Source organism: Echiichthys vipera (assembly GCF_963691815.1).
Source record: "Echiichthys vipera genome assembly, chromosome: 15".
Classification (NCBI taxonomy): domain Eukaryota; kingdom Metazoa; phylum Chordata; class Actinopteri; order Perciformes; family Trachinidae; genus Echiichthys; species Echiichthys vipera.
Genome location: NC_139840.1, coordinates 25,160,904 through 25,178,890, shown reverse-complemented (window position 1 = coordinate 25,178,890; position 17,987 = coordinate 25,160,904). Strand labels below are relative to the sequence as shown.

General features: G+C 39.9%; 1 protein-coding gene across 1 annotated transcript in view; it reads left to right on the top strand.

Annotated features, from left to right (window-relative positions):
- astn1 (astrotactin 1) overlaps nt 1-17,987 on the top strand; it is a gene marked incomplete at its 5' end in the record, with an annotated part of 377,223 nt that overhangs the window by 87,498 nt on the left and 271,738 nt on the right. Inside the window, 2 exons of the mRNA XM_083928387.1 lie at nt 10,910-11,059; nt 12,681-12,830. Coding sequence (XP_083784513.1) covers nt 10,910-11,059; nt 12,681-12,830 — 300 coding nt within the window. The remainder of the gene's footprint in view (nt 1-10,909; nt 11,060-12,680; nt 12,831-17,987) is intronic.

Below are 17,987 nucleotides of genomic sequence, written 5' to 3'. Positions count from 1 at the left end.
GGCCCCAGGCCTGCGGACCCACATCAGCATTTCATGATTATTATTGCGGAGCAGGTGTATAACGTATTCCTAATTAGTTGTGGACCGTTCAATATAATGATGTCTTAATAAGTGGATAAGGTTAATGTTATGTTGGAGTTAGTTTGAATGCTGCATACATAAATGTTTTCTTTACTAATGTAAGCCCCATTTGGACAGGATTTATTTTTCTAGGCGATGTGATTTTCACATTTCCTGCCCCGGTCAGTGATTTCAATATGTGAGTAAGAATTCACCATAACCATAGTAATGATAATTGCATCGGCAATTACCACTGTTTTTCTGTGAACTCACTGGTCCTCCTGTTATTTAAATCCCAGCCTTGTATTTTAAAGTGCATCGCCAATTCTTTTCCTGCCCCTGGTTTGAATTTGGACTTTAGTCTGAAAATGAAGTAAAATGTTTTTGCTACTATGATGGGTTGAAACATGCTTACACCAACATACTTGGTCTATTTGTGACCCAATAAGATGGCAGAATAAATTAAAGCCCCTGTAAAGGCTCTTATTAGATACGGACAGAGCATTTGAATTTGTTGTAAAAAGATTAAAGATTGTATAGATTAAGATGATATGGATTAGTGGGATGGTATTTTAACCCTTTTTTTGGCTCTGGTCATTTAAATATTTCTAATCGTCATACTCACCAGCCCTCACCTGGAGTGAGCTGACGAAAACAGGGAAAAACACACACATAAGGCTACAAGGTCCACCAGCGCTGTTCTCAGCTCTCATCACCAGCGAGCTCCATTGTGTTACTTTAGTTTAGTATAGGTTGTTGTTGATGTTTTTTGGTGGATCCCGGAAAAAGACCAGGTGTTAATTGGCTAGAATGATGTGAAATCTCCAAAAGCTAGCATCTCTGAGGGGGATGCCCTTGGTGCCCCTCCCTTTCCACCCTGCGGCACTCTAGCAGTGATGTCTTTTATCACACACAGCGTAACCACACCTCCAACCATCTCTCAAATGGAAACCATCCCAAAAAGAAAGAATCAGACAGAGGAACTATTCTACCATAATACCTAAATGAATCATATTTACAGTTAATTTCAAGATCGAGGGATCACATCAGCTGCTAGTCTACCCAACCCCTAATGCTTATTTTCAATGAAACAACAACACAAATGTTATTAAAACCTTGTTCTCATTCTGTTCATGATCAGTCCTGCTGTGGAGAACAGGTGCTCCTCTGGCACAGAGGTGGCAGGTATGAGCAGCTGCTGCCTTGACACAATGCTCAGCTTTTTGTCCGGCTGCCTGTTGTACTTCCACCACTCCACTTCCACGGCTCACTGAAACAAGCTTCTAGCTCGTTCACATCCATATTTTCAGACTAGTCCTCTAAAGGCTGTCCAGTGCCTTGAAGTTGTGGCCCGGGCATCACTGCTTTCCCCCTCCATGTCACATATGCGTGCGTGCGTGCGTGCGTGAGTGTGTGTGCGTGTGTGCGCTTATAGTTATGATGCTACATTGAACATAATACAGGCTATTGAATTTAAAGCACTTTGCTTTCAATTTGGTAATTTGAGAATTCATGTCTTATTAAATTTGTGAGTACATTTTACTGATTTGATCCAGAACAAATTGCAAGTTATTTTTCTTCATAATACATCCTGCTTTGCATATTTAGAAGACAGTTATGTAAACTTTGTTTTCAGATTTGTGTGGCACTTTAAAATGTTTTTAATGGATTAGATTTCATATATATATATATATATATATATATATATATATATGAAAGCCAAGGAAATAATCTAAAAAGTAAGTTGTACACAGTATTACAAATTAGGAAAGCATCTGCAGCAATCTGAAGTTAAGCACTTGTGATAGAATGACTTACTCTGTGACCTACACTGCTTGCTTTTTCCTTAGAGGAATTTCATTTTTTTTAAATTAATATCCTTGTTAATGGTTGTATTTTTGTTTCAGCTCGTTGTTTTCAAAGGCTGTTAGTTTTTTATGTTGCTGTGACACTTATTCTCTTGAACTGTTTGTGTCCACTTCCTCTTCCAGGATCGATGTCATTCTGGTGTCATTACTCCCTCTTCCACTCAACTGTAGCACCCTTCCATATTTATAGAGATGTGGAGCACTGGACATAATAACTTTTTCTGGTTTATAAGAGGCACTTGTGCCTGCTGTGCATGCTGAGTTGTGAGTGAACATGATGCAATGAATACTTAGAGGGGCCTGTCTCCATAGACTCAGTGAGCGCAGCAACTTTTGGCTCCGGTTTTAATCGTAAAGGCTTTTGAATACCCACTGTGTAAGATTTAGTCTTAATTCCTCAAAAGGCACTTTTATTCTTCTGTGTAAGCCAGGCAGGGGCACAGCATTATATTTCAAGTGCCACACAGATAGAATTGTTGAAGGCAATAATAGACGTGTCTGCTTTTGATAAAACTTCACTACAGTAAATGTAAGCACCAGACTAAGCTTTGTGACTATGTTACTATGGAAAGCATATTTCCACTAACTGGACTTTTCAGACTATGTAGTAAAACTTCATATTTGATAGGCGAACATCTATAAAACAGTGTGCAGCTGTGTTTTGTATAGCGTCTGTTTTACACTCTTTAAAACCCCAAATCCCTAAAGCATAATAAAAATGGTAAAATACCAAAGATCTTTACATATTTTAAACTTGTTGACAGCAGACACCAATGCTCTCCCAGCTGAACCTGCCAAGAAGGTCATAAATGAATCAAGAGTGAATCCCAATCTGTGTTTACTTGTTTTACATTCTCCATTTGTGACACCAGAGCACATTTAATATATCTTTTAAATCGTGCTCAGATTCAGCCTGTAGAGCAATATCATCTGCGTACAACAAATACCAATAGTTAAAGACGTAAATCAGATTCCTTCATTTCAAGAGCCAAGACATTTACATATAGTGTCAACAGGGTAGGAGAAAGAATGTCACTTTGTTTTACACCAAAGGGAGTTCTAAACAAATCAGTCTCTGTGTTATTTACTTATTCAATGTTACATTAGTAAATTCCAGCTGCAGATTGCTGTGATGGATGAGCTTGCACTCATCTCAGAAGCTGAGTGAGGAACATTTTCTCTGAACTGCCACCGAATACATTTTTCCTCTTGCAAATCACAGAGAGAATACACGCTGTTGCACTTTGAACCACTTAACGCTATTTCAGTATATTGTAAATACATTGTAACAGTTATTTTATGTCCCCTCTTCTCTGAGACTCCTGCAGCCTCAAAGCTGCCCTTGACAGCTCTGCACTATTCAGGTATTTAGAGAGCCACTTGAAAGCTTCATCTCCTGAAGTTGTGGACTTCTTTTGGAATATCTCACAAATAACAGGTGGTTTAGTTGGGTTGATCTCATCATTAGAGTTGAAGGTACAGGTCATAGCTCAGTTCATAAGAACTGAGCACAAACAATAACTTAAAGCCACTATGTGTCATAAAATGAAAAAATTATCTCAGACTCTAAAATAACGCGGCTGGAAATGACACAAAGTCTGTGCTGATTTTAGGCTCTCTAGGATGGAATTTAATCAGGGCTGGAATGATGAATTGATTGACATACGTTGTATCAAGAGCAATTCTGATAGTCAATTAAGTCATCTGTCAAGCAGCTAGAATGAGGGTGAGGTTAGGTTCAAACAAAACTAGTTTGAACGATATCTTGTCTGACCGTGCCAAAAATCAAGTCTTTAGGCCACACTGGAAGTTGGGATGAAAAAGTGGCAGATATAGAGAGGGAAGAGACTGCAACAGCATGTGTTGCACTTGGTTTTTACAGAATAGAATAAAAAAGAAGCCGTTGAACCATCTGACAAGCAGCTCTGAATGAGCATACTGGCAGCTAAAGCGTCTACAACCATGCTACTGTGAGGATGTACTTGGGCACAGCTGTGCTTTGAGCAGAATGCTAATGTCGGACAGATATGCTAGTGTTGGACAAATTTAAAAAATTGACCATAGGACAGTGTTCGCTTAAAAGGATCACCAAAATCTTTAGGATGCAACATCTGGGAACAATGAATGACTATACACATTTAGATGACAACTAGATGAGTGGAAAATGTTGACATTAAAGTCCTTGGGATTTATCCTCTGGGGGCCGTGAATATCTGTCTCAAATTTGACGGAAATGAAATCCAATTGTCAAGATATTTCACTAGAAAATAAATATGTTGGGGGCAGAGAAAAAAGTCAGCAGCTCGCCAGAGTAAGTAGGGTTCATCCCCTGGGGACCATGCATCTCTGTAGAAAATGTTGCTATTGTTTAAGCAATTGGTTTGACAAAATAAGCAATCGGAAGATGTCATCATTAACCGTACAAAACACATTTTCCCTCTATGTTTTGACACTTACTTGATTAAAAAGATTAATAAATAATCAAAGAAACAGTAAAAGAATACTACGATAATTTATAATTATAATTTCAGTTCTCTTAAAATCAAACTAATATTTTATAGATGACACTAATACAAACAGGAACCATGGGCCAAAACACATCAAATCAATAACCAAAGGATTATTTGAAGTGTCACCATTATACACAATTAGACCATTAGTCGCACATAGATTTTGACTTAAAGGTAATTAAACGTATCTAATTCTGTGTTTCATTTGTCCGTAGACCACACACAATTGTCTGACTTATAAATGGTGTTTCTGAGGTCTGGATGCAACTGTTTCTAAATACTGGGTGATTTTTAATATTATTTTTTGTTTCTTGGCATATGTTTCATGAGTTCATTAACTCGATGATTTCTCTCAGACAGACTTTTATATAATCTGTCCCAAATCAGGCCTGCCTGCTTTGATGTCTGCCTTTAATCAGTGATGACATTCAAACAGACTCTCCTGTTACAAAGTCTCTTCATTCATATGAGACCAACCGCTTTACTCTAAGACATAACAACTCTGTGTGTCCCTCAGTATCTCACAATCATTTCAAGTGAAGTTTGGGAATATGAGACCAAATCCTATTTAACACTTTCTTCTAGGTTAGGTGGTCATCGGTCAGTTTGTCTTGTTAAACGGGCACTCTGGAGCTCTGGTGCTAGATCTTCTTCTTAGAGTCACCATTTTGTCTTTTTATTCAAGGATAAATTGCTGGTGTTACAATTGGAAACCTTTCAGCCTTCCTGCTTGATCAGAACACAACATTATTATTTGTCCCCTGTAAGGCCTGAATGCTTTATTTGCAGCAGAGCGGCATGTTTTGCCCACTGTCTGTCCCTTGAAGGCTACATCTTCATAGTCTACATTAGTTGAAGTGCATTGCCCTTGAATTGGGACATGGCAATAGGCATACATAAAATAATGAGTGGATGTTTCCTTTTCTGCCTCAGAAAGAGCAGCATGCTCTCAGTACATACATGTTCCGGCCTCACAGCAAAGAAGAGCATCGTTAAAGGCCTTGGATGAGGATGACATTATCTACATTTATCTATACTGCCACTTTCTACAGAGGCAATAGGACTGATTAGACTGATTCGTCCGGCACTGTGACATGAAACTGCAGTTTCTCAGTTAAAATCACAGACGAGCCAAGGTAGTCTGTCATTACGGCTATAGTCTATAGGATCAGAATGTCAGCTACTGTGTTGGCTGTCAAATGGTGGAGAAATTGTTTCGAGCGATGCTACCTTCGTGAAATGACCTGTTTCATTATCAGAATCCGATCCATTCGGTCCCATTACATTTTGGACGGTCTTTGACCTCTTTTCAGTAGCGCTAAACAGGTTCGGATCAGAAGTTTCTGATCTGTATCAGATTGAAGATGGAAACGAGTGTAACTTTTTAACAATTCCGTCTTTTATCAGGCATCAGGGGTACAGTTGGCGGGTATAGTTTGAAAGAAAATATTTCCTACATGAAACGTCTCACAACGATGTCTTTGGATTATCTTGAGTAAAAATAATTTCTCATGTTAAAACATGCTAGAACACAAGAATTCCAAGTTACAGTTCCTCCAGTCCCCAGCTGGTAGCTCCCTTCTGCCGCAGCTGCAGAGCCTACACATCAACTATCAATACAGCGTAAGTCTAAGTTAAAATTATCATTTTGTTTGTGTATTGTATTTGTGCTTCAGTTTTTTTAGGTAATTTCATCCTCATCCAACTTTAGTGCATACATTATTGCCATCATTACAATATTACAACACTCTGGCCTGAGGAACTGAGGCAGCAGCACAAGTAAAACACGACAAAACATCATCATCTAAATACATTTGTTTTTCAAATGGCGAATGTAATATGATGACACCCGCTTTTTTTTTAGAACTTGGTGTTTTTGTGTCATGTTTCATCCAAATGCTCTTATTTTGTAGTAAGTGGAACATATTGTATGTTTGAAGAAGTAGCTGTCTTCCCCAATCACTACATGGAGATTATATTTGTCTTTATTTCACTGCAGTGTTTTAATAGCAGCCTGAGTCTTTGTTCCCTCCCCGTAAACATTTCTGAGGGGAAATTGTGCAGTGAATATTGCTTTATTATTAAGTCAGTCGTGTGAAATGCTGCAGAAACAACGGTGTCATCAAAACAGCCTTCCCACTTGTGAAGTAAAGCAACAGCAACATCTGTGCCGTCAGATAGTCATGCCTGCCAATAATATTTAATAATATATACACTATGCATTCATATCTTCACTGCATATTGTTCTCGAACCAACAATATGAAAAGCTGCTGTCATGAAAAAGTCCTTCTCACTTTGTCACGTTTAAATTGCTGCCAACAGTGATTTCATTCCCCCATTTTTTTTTTTCTGGGGGATCTTCTCCAGTCTAATGAAACGCTGCTTCTTGGTTGGGGATTTTCAAAGCTCTTGTCACTGAGCAACGTTAGCGTGCATTTTGTTTCAGTTCACATCTATCCCGCTGAGACAGCAAATCTGTGCTGCTTTGATGGATTTTCCCCCTCACTTTGTGATTTGCAATCCGCTAACACTTGTAAGACAAGCTTCAATACACGCCCTCTAAATACAGCTAATGCCACTGCTTAAACACACTCAACTCAAATGCATTATAGACATATTGTATTGTAAATGCAGTTTTCGTACCTCATCCTTAAGATCATATTCTCATCTCATCTTTAACCGCTTATCCGGGGTCGGGACGCGGGGGGCAGCAGCTTTAGCAGGGGACCCCAAACTTCCCTGCCATTGTGGAGATATAGTCTCTCCACCTGGTCCTGGGTCTTCCACGAGGCCACGTGCCTGGAACACCTCCCTAGGGAGGCGCCCAGGGGGCATCCTTACTAGATGCCCAAACCACCTCAACTGGCTCCTTTCAACGCAAAGGAGCAGCGGCTCTACTCCGAGTGCCTCACGGATGGCTGAACTTCTCCCCCTCTCTCTAAGGGAGACTCCAGCCACCCTCCTGAGAAAACCCATTTCGGCCTCTTGTACCCGCTACCTCGTTCTTTCGGTCATGACCCAGCTTTCATGACCATAGGTGAGGGTAGGAACGAAGATTGACCAGTAAATCGAGAGCTTTGCCTTCCGACTCAGATCACATTCTAGCTTTAAAAGACAGACTAGTCAAACTCCATTCACTTGCCTCCTACTTTGGAGCAAGAAAGGGATGTTTACTATCACACCAAAATGTCAAATGGAGTACAATTAAATGTTACGAGTGGGATTGTCTACCCAAACAAAGCTGTTCATCCCCCCCTTTTATAAATGTTATTCTCCACCCTTCCTTTTCTGTGGAATAGAATTGCTAGGGAACGCATTTATATTGGCATGAATGGCAACATCAGAAAGGAAAAAAGACACTAAAAATATGTTGTCATGTTGGTATTATTCAACCAAATGTGTGTTGCAGTTTTATTCAATCTTCAATTTTTCATCTTACATACTGTATGTATATTACCCATTAGCCTTTCCCACATCACTTACCCCCTTTCACCTGAAATATTCCTGTAAGAAACATAAGATCAGTCTGACAGCACTGCCACCTGTTTCAACACAATTTTAATGTAATAAAAAAAAGATATCAGTGTACATATTTAAATAAGTGTTTGAAGAGGTTCTGAAACAGTAGTCATTGAAAAGAAGAAGAAGAATAATTACTTTATTAATTAATTAAAATAGTGTTACTTGTTGCTGCTCATGCAGAAATCGTTGGTTCTCATGTATAAGTCATAGTGTACTCTATATGTATAGTGTCTTGAGATAACTTTTGTTATGATTTGGCACTACAGATTAAACTTACCGCTTCATGGTACACTTTGACCGGAACAGAGGTCTGCGTATGAAGAAGAATGAAGAATTATTACTTTATTAATCCTGCAAGAGGAAATTAGATTTTTTCACTCTGTTATTATTCATGTTACACACACACACACAGGCCCGAAATACACACACATGCACAAACATGACCTGTATACATGCAATTAATGGAGAGATGTCAGAGCGAGGGGGCTGCCAATGGATCGGCGCCCTGACCAGTTGGGGGTTCGATGCCTTGCTCAACAGCACCTCGGCAGTGCCAGGAGATGAACTGGCACCTCTCCAGCCACCAGTCCACGCTCCATTCATGGTCCACACAGGGACTCGAACCTTTTCTCAGTTTTATGGCATCATTCGTGAACGTTTTTGGGGTTTGATTGATAATCAGCAAAACAAGCACTATGAAGACCTCACTTTGAAGTTTTTATATTATGTTCTTACAGTTTATAGACTAAAGGATAACAACTGAATAGCAGTTGAACCTATAATGATCTTTCATGAAATGAAGCGGCAGCCCGGACACATAGTGAAAATATACAATATACACAAATATAGAAAAAGTAAATGTGTGTACATATTAAAATAGAATAAAAATACTGTATGCATTTAGTTGTCCAAAAAAATGGCGACATAGTATAGCCAAAAATCCTAGTAGATCATGATTCTTATTTGTACAGGCAGGTTGAAATAACCTGATTGTATGAAAGCTGTTTGAAATAAATACTACTGTCAATATACAGTATATTTGTTTGTTGTAGATATATATTACAAATGTAAAAAGTTTAACATGTTTTCATATACAAATCTTATATAAATGTCAGGACTGTAGAACCAAGTAGAGACAGAGAGGCTGAGTAAGATCATGATCAACATCATTCCATGATAACATATGATCATAACTAAGACAGAGAAGTTGGGAGATTAAAAGAGTTAGGACGAGAGGATGAATTGGTCATAAAAGCTTTTTATTAAACCCTGTAAACGATTGAGAAGATTACTTTGATGAAGTATTTCTCAGATAAGGTGGTTCGCATGTGTTAATACCACATATCTTTGTAAAGAGAGAGCATTTAATTAACTCCTAATTGTTTAGATATTTCTATACTTGTAGACGAAGGACCTATGTTTCCATGGACACTCCAGGGACAAGTACTAAACAGATGCACAGAGCGTTGTTATTGATCTGTGACAACAAAACAGAATACAAACTGAGTGTGTTATTCAACTTGGTTGCTGTGGTACATGCTGAATGGGACTTTTGTATGACTTTCCAATAAAACAGTACATTACTCAGAAGTCTGTTTTTGGATGACTGCTCTTCGACAATTGAACCAGAAAACGGGAGAAGTCATTATAAGATAAGGAAACTTTGGAAATAATTTTCTGAACCCTTATCTTTTTATTTTTGATGCAGGACTTTTATGAAATAGTTGGATTTAGGGAAATTTGTAGCCACATTATATTTATATTCTTTTTTTAACATTTAGGTTTACCCCTGCCCTCATCTTCTCTCTCTCCTTCCCTTCCCCCTTCCTTCTTTCTCACTTCCCCGGCCAACAAACGGTCACTCTACTCATTAGTGAAACACAATATGGGTGTGCAAGCTCCTACTGACAATGACCCTGACCGAGACCTATGTCGCTGGCAACGCGTCAGTAATTTTAAATACCTATTGCTATTTAAAAAAAAGGCATTTCAACTTTTTTTTTCTTTCAGACCATATTCCAGCAATGCAGTGAGCCCTTTGCAAGATGGAATAGGTGAAAGTAGTTTCCACGTTTTACTCAAAACACCGAAAAGGGCTGACATAGGCAATTTGAATTAACAACTGAGGTTCTGTAAAACATAAAGGACTAATACTCCCTGACAAAAGTGCCCAATCACACCAGTATAAATGGGCCTATTCCTGCTTTGGTAATTCAATGACCACATAGACTAATTCTCTAACGAGACAAATTAATTAATTTATACCATCCACGATCGAAAACCAAGCTGCTTTAGTTTACATTTTGGCAGAAACGGGCTGAAACAGAACAGAGTGCGCATGATTCAGCTGCCTCCTCCATTTTAAGCTTCTCAGCATTTTGGGTTGTCTCCAAGGCCAGCCCTGTCAAGACATTTCAGTTAGTCACTGACATGTGTTTGCATGTCAAAGGTCAAAGTTAAACTCCACTATAAAGTGCAGCTCAAAGTCGAGAAGCTGCATCGTGACGTGTGCACTGCTGGGATGTTTGGTCCGGCTTCATGTTCTATGAAGGCGACACAGCAGTTGTTTTTTTAGTTTATTAAAGGATCTATGATAATGTCCCCTTGTCGGTTCAGTACATGAAATGGCTAAATTAAAAGCTAAAGTATGCTCACGGCGGGGGGACAAGCAGTTGTTTTGAAGCTTTTCTTTAATATATGATTCCGTTAAGTTTCCACTTGGCTGCCATCTCCATTAGCCTACATTTCAATTATTGATTGAAGAAAACTTTAATGCTCTGATTTGTTTCCACGCTGAATCCAGCAGCTGCTTCATCTTCGGTTCTGGCTGCCCTTTCCCTGACATCTCTGAGGCCAACCGGAGGACAAAAGTGCCCGCCATTGGTCCACACATTTTTTTTCCTCCTTGTAGGTGTTTTATTTTATTTTTTTATGTGTGAATCCAACAGCGGGTTCAACTTTCTTGAACCCAGACGGGGATTCTGGAACGGAGGCAGACAGCGAGCCTCAGCTGGCCTTTTACACTGACCCAAACCGCAGTCGCCGGCGGAGTCGAGGTATGAGAAATGGTAACGCCAACAGCGCGTGGGGCTCAGGGGGTAAGGAGGACTCGCACACCTACAGACAGTTTATCCCGCCGCCTGATGGCATTACCATCGCCATGACGCATGACTAGTAACCTTTACAGTGCATATAGCAGATATGCCTCCAGTGTTGTGTGTGCTTGTGATTTTTGCCCCCTAAAGAAAAATAAAACATAGAATTTGTGGATGCTGTGTATGCACATAGGTGTGTGTTTTAACAGTGGTTGTGAGCATGTTATACTGATCTCACTGCATCTGCATACAATTCATACAAGACGATGAGATCAGAGGACTTCAGTGCAAAATATCGATTGCATATTATGACACGAAAAACACCTTTTTGAAATAATATCACACGCAAATGTTATTTCTAAGGAGGAGGCGACGTGTCCAAGAGAAGCGGTGCATCACGCTTTATCTGTCAGCATGCCATGTCCTTACAGCATTGATGTACAGTAATGGGGTGTGGAAGAGAGACATTGAGAAAAAAAAATAGAAAATAAATAGATAAAGAGATAATGCCCTGGAAATAATAGCTGCTGTCAGAAGGCATTACAAGCCTTCACAATGCCTCTGAGCCAATTATTCTCTCGTCATGTGCACAGGTGCCACAAACATGGCGATGCCTCCAGAAGTGTAGCCAACACCTTTAATTAGAGCGAGGCTTAAGAATAGAATAAAGTGCTTGCAACGCTGCCCTAACTATGTTGTTTACCTCCAGAGGAAAGGAATGATTCATCAAGCATGAAAAGTATTTCTTTAAGTTAGAGGAATGATGAGTGGGGGTAGTGTGAAAATATGCAAATATTTCACTTTTTATATAACAGCCAAATGTTTCCTGGAGATAATTTGCGCAATGTCATAGACATAAAACAAAATAAACTTTTTCTAAAAAGGGAGGAATTATGTACATCCCATTTCTGGGCAAGTTACTTGATTGAATAAACTTGCAGTAGGTAAGCTTTCTACTACGGCTTTTGTTTAAAGGATCGCCGCGGGCAGCTTCTGAATGAAACATTTCTGCAAGAGTTATTGAACAGCAATCTAGAGTTATTCTGCTCGTGGAAAAAATAACCTCTTTAAACAAAGTTTGAGTGGTTTTACCCAAGGTCACTGTGATTTATTTTGTGTGTGTGTGCATGTATGCATGTCCCCATGGGTCACGTTTTAACACTGTGTTGCACTCTGGAGTAAAAGAGATAAGGGAAGAATTCGCGCTCTGGCAGAGAGGTAGAGCAGAGGAAAAGAGGAAAGGTTGCAAAACAACCTCTGAACCACTTTTATTTAGGCCCATGTCTCCATTTTCCCCACATCCCAGCATGGATGTTAATACCCTTCAAAGGTAAACCTTATTTCTTTGCCACCAAGCTATGCCTCGTCTAAACCTCCCAGAGGCTGGAGGTCTTTGATCCAAAGGTCCTTTTCATGGCCGCTAAGCCCATTTTTTGGCTTGTTTGTAAAATGACTCGGTGTGAGCAGTGTGTATATACAGTATGTCTGTGTGGCTGTGTGCATGTGCACTTTATGGTACAGAGGGGTTGTTAGGGGAATGAAATACCGTCAGTGCTTCACATATCTCTATCATTTCTTGTTCCCTTTTCTCCCCACTCCCTCCCTGTGCATTTGTTCTCAGCAGCAGGTTCCCCACGGAGCCCCATCAATAAGACCACCTTGACTCTGATCAGTGTCATCAGCTGCGTGATCGGCCTGGTTTACTCCTCTCACCTGTCCTGCAGCCTCTCAGTCCGTGTAATCCTACATGTGCCCGAGCACCTCATCGCTGACGGTAAGGATTTACACCAGCCTTAGACTGTGGATGGGGTCTTTAGGCACACACACATTTCTGTGGGCGCTCAAAGCCCCAGGAGGGAACGCTGGCATTTTTCTGCTTCTCTCCTGGTAGTTCAGCTCGCTGTTTCTCTGAAAACGGAGTGCCTGCGTTTTTCAAGCTGAGGATTTTCTTTGCTCTCTCAAAGACAAAGGTAAATGCCAGATCGCCCGCCCCCTCCCTTGGTGTCCCATGTGAGACCACACAACAGATGTGCCCTCAAAGCATCAGAGCACATTGAGGCCAGGTCGCAGTGACCACCCGCAGCAAACCCTCCATCACTCTTCCCCTTGTACCTTCTGATATGTTGAACTACCTCGCTAATGAATTTCAATGTAGCACCTGCAGAAGAAAGAAAAAAAACACCGCAGGGGCCCAGTGTCAGCTCCCTCTGGCTCATTGGCATTTTTCAGCTGTCACAGGAGTGAGGTGGTAGTCCAGATATATTATAGACTGTGACTATGCTCACTCATCTATCATCTAGAGGTCTGACTTGATTCAGAGCGCCAGTGCTTTCCGGAGGTATGCACTGGCCTGCCAGGGAAATATTAAAATTCCAGTGAGGCGTCCAGGGAGGGAATTTTGAAAGGAGAGATGAAAGATGGTGAATTCGCCTGTTGAATTACAAAAATTGGGATCGATTTAGAATGTTTCCATAAATGTCTCCACAATCTCATCAGACTTGATTTGATGTCACGGTGAATCAGATGAATATCTGGACTCTGCCACTGGGGAAAGAAGCTATTAATGCCAACAGCTGCACATGTGTCTGCCTTCAAATACTGTGAGGAGAGGCACAGAAAAGTAGAGTCACACCTTTCTCCTTGCCTTTCACATCAAGGCATGTAATCATCTGGAGATGTGTGTCTGTTTACAGAGGATAACAATATTTACTGCTGTTCAAGATGAGAAAGAACAGGGCAAACTTTTTTTAATAGCTAAGCTGGAGAAATAGAAATGTGGCCAAGGTTTATTATCTCAAACTGTATTTTGTGGAAATAGACATGACACGGATAGTAGTAGGAAACCTGAGAAGTGTCAAAATGACATCTAAAACTAGGGGTGGCTCTGTGGCCTTAGGCCCATAACATTCCCCCCATACAGATAGTAGCTGGGGATATTTGTTGCATTTTATCCCTAGCTCTGGTCTAACACCGTTAACGTTACAACCTTGAAAGCTACTACGAGAACCTGAACATTTCAGTCATTCACTAGCTCATAAAATATGAAGGATGTTGAAAATACTTACTCCCCAAATGACGGGCAATCTAAGAGACTCATGAGGTGTGGGAAAAAAATTATTTCAAGCTGGTGCATAGTGACAAACAAGCCAAGAGTCTATAGCCATGTTAGTGGCTTGGTGAAGCTGTACTTACATTAACATGTTAAAATGCTTGCAGTGCCAACGCTTTACAATGCTGACATTCAGCAAGTTCATCACGTTTACGGTCTTAATTTAGCCTGTTAGCATGCTAACGTGCATGGAACACAAAGTGCAGGTGAACCAGGGGGGAGTGTTGTCCATTTTGCCAAAGTGAAATGAAATGAAATGAAAGTGACTTGATTATTGTCAGAGATCAATTCGATCAGAGAGGGCATGAATATCTGTGCTGAATTTCATGGTAATCCATCCAATAATTGTTGAGAGATTTCACTTAGAAACATATATGTGAACCCCACAGTGGTGCTAAAGGAAAGATTATCCTCTGGGAACCATCAATGGCTGTACAAAACCTTGTGACAATCCATCCACTAGTTCATAGAGATATTTCAGTCTGGACCATATCAGAGACCACCCGAATGACATTGCTGTTCCTCAAGCCATGTCTCTAGTGTGGCTAAAAAAAAAAAACACCAGTTACAATGACCAAAAAAGGTATCTTCCATTAATGATCACAGCAAAAGTACTGCATAATCAGTGGACTCGGCTGGGAGTGAGTTATATATCCCGCTTTTTTTTGTTTTTTGAAAATGTTTGTGTTGACTTTATGGAAGAAACATTTGTTGGTCAGACTGAGTCATGCTTTTCCTTTACTTTACACCTGCCTGTTATTGTGTTTCTCACCAGATGGTTCACTAATATAATCTTTTTTTAGTGGGAGACTTGTAACCTGAATGTTTTTATTCCTCTTTTGTGTCATTTTTTTTCTTCCATTATTGAAGTGTTTTTGATATTCACATTTTCTATTTATAAATATCTCATGTAATATTGCTAAACTCATGCTGAAGAGCTGTGCAGTGGTACTTTGGCAATTAAAGCTAGGTGCCCACTCCAGTTTATATTCAAGTACATAGTTGTTGTTGTGTTTGTCAGAAGTCAGTAAGTAATCAGTTCTTTTTGTGCTAAATCATTTACTGTATGTGTAATTTTAGAATCCATTTTATGATGCAGAAACAACCATAACCATGCATATCCACAATTGCCAAAGACATCATATAGGCCATAATATGTGCCATGAAACAGAAACATTGCTGATTAGTCTCTTAAGTTTGAAAGTTTATATGAGGAATTTTATGACTCTCCACAACTAGACAAACAAGATATGTCCGGCCATTTGCAGTGTGTGCTCTAGTTTTAAAGTGATCATCAAAAGGGATGGCACTAACGAGGACACTCGGAGCCTGCCAAGAAGTCATTAAATATGCTTGGGTTAGCAAATGCCCTGGACATCCCATGTCTGCAAGCGGACAGGGCTTTGGTCAATAAGTGTTGCTGCTAATTTCGAGAGATCCCACAGCGGATAACTCTCAGCATCAGGTGGTCCAGGGGTCTCTGGTGACAGACTCCTGGCTGTATTTATTTCTGTATTATGTCAAGTTTTCAAGTTAATCAATGTTTAAAAACAACCTTTTTCTAGGCAATTGCTAACTGATTTAATGAACTATTGTGCAGATTAACCTGGTAGGGATGAGCATAAGTACTCGTTTTTGCATCAGTATTTGTTCAACTGATCAAGTAGTTCGCCTCTTCTTTCTTTTGCTTTGTAACTGTCAGTATCCGACTACTAACAGTATGATTATTTTGAGCACAGATGACGGCTGAATTTGCCACATAACATTAGCTACAGTAGAAGCGTAGTGGATTCATAAAAGTGTAGGTGTAATAAGCTCTTTTTGCACTAACTTAATGTTTATTTATTGTTTATTACCAGTGTATTGGATCTCATAAGTTAAAAAAGACTGAAATAAACTAAACAAAAATCTAATGGTGAGCTAGCTAGCACACCGCTCAGGCCCTCTGCATCTCCCTGTTGCTAGGCGACTTCGCCTGGAGGAGAGTGAACTGCTGGCTAGTTAGCTAGCTTACTTGCTAATTCACCTTTGCGTTAATTAGCCAAACATCGTTGTGACTCATCAGGTGATAGCAATGTGCTTTCCTGCGCTGTGTGTTAAGTTGTCAAATTTTATTCATTCATCAAACCGTCAGTGCTGGGGTTTGCACTGACTGAGAACGAGTCACGAGTTGCTTAAGCGGCTAACTTAAGGTCTGTGTTTGCCCCCGGTCATCTACCTCCACAAACAGGGCCTCATTTTGTGGGAAACACTGCATCTACTTCATAATAATTAGTCTTGCATTGCCAAATCTGTCTCCACATTACTGGGTCAGCATTGGAGAAAAGTCTGATTGCACAAACATTCTGACATAGGGGTGAAATGTTCTGGCTTGTGGCTGGTTTGCATTGCTTAAAACCAATCACAATCATCTTGGGCTATGCTAAGCCCTAGATACAGCAACCGTGCCTCCGCAAATAAGATAGCAGAAAGACAAGAGAATACCATATGTCAAGAAAATGACATAATGTGAATAAATGCTACTAAACCTGATTTGAATTACACTTTAATACACTACCTTGTCCGTTAACATTATTTCTGTCTGAGTCAAAACCTCATCGCAAACCTATTACGGTTCATGATAGAGTACTCAAATGGAAATTCCTTAAAATGCCCATCTCAACTACCTGTCTCCCTTCAGTACAGTATTTTTGCTGGGAAAGCCCGTGAAACTACAAGTGTATTCAATGTAACAATTAAATATCAACTTTTAATTGGTACTTATTTCAGATAAAGCTGTCCTTATCATCTCATTTTCCTTAATTAAAATAAAATAATAGCACAACCCTGCTCTACAATTGACCTCAACTGGTCAAATACCCGGAATTTGAATTTAAGTAATTTATGATCAGACTTTTTTCATGTTCATCTTTTACACTGGCTTAAAAAATGCTGTCTGGCATGTGCACCTATATAATTATTTGGTTATTTGTCATAAAAACTATTAAAAAAAAGGCCCTCACAGGCTGTGCACAGATGCAGAGGATGTGTTGACCTGACACTGAATGCAGCACTAATTTCTATCACGTTGCTTTATTTATGTCACAAGTGCCACTTATGCACATGATCAGGGTGGAGGAGTGCAATGTATTCACACAGATTCCTGAGGAGTTCCGGGGAAAACAGCTCTGAAATGGTTCATTAATTTAGTTGTTGATTCCACAGTTAATAATAAATTAATGAATAATTCTCAGGGACATTGTTGACACGGTTTCTGCTGAATAAAATTGGGGAGTGGGCTGAACAGCTTCAGCGTTTGAGGAGTGAATTTTCTTGCATACCCTTAACTTAAACAGAATTACTATCCAGTTACAGTCACCAGGGCTTGTAGCCAATGTAATCTGTGTGCCATTGTCTTAAACATAATTGGATTTAATGCACACTGTATGTAAAGCCATTGGCTCAGCAAGAATTACATGGAACGTAGAGAAGTGTATAACACAATTCCCCAGTGCACCAGAGGGAAGGACAAATAAGACAACAGTAAACCAGTAGCTAAACAAAGGCACACCCAAATCCTTTAGTGCAAGTCCAAACTAGTGTCACGCCGCGTTGAGGTCTGTCCTGTCTTTGGGTATTTGTCTTGTGAATTTCCTGTTTTATTTTGAAAGGTAACTCTCCTCTCGTTCCAAGTCACTTGCTCTTCCTTTTGTGTCACCAGTCTGACGTCATTCCCTGATCCTTGATTGTTTTCACCTGTGGCCCCCCTCCCTTCCTGTGTATAAAGTCCATGACTTTTCCCCTGTCCCATTGCCAGAATATTTCGTACTTCATGTCGAATGT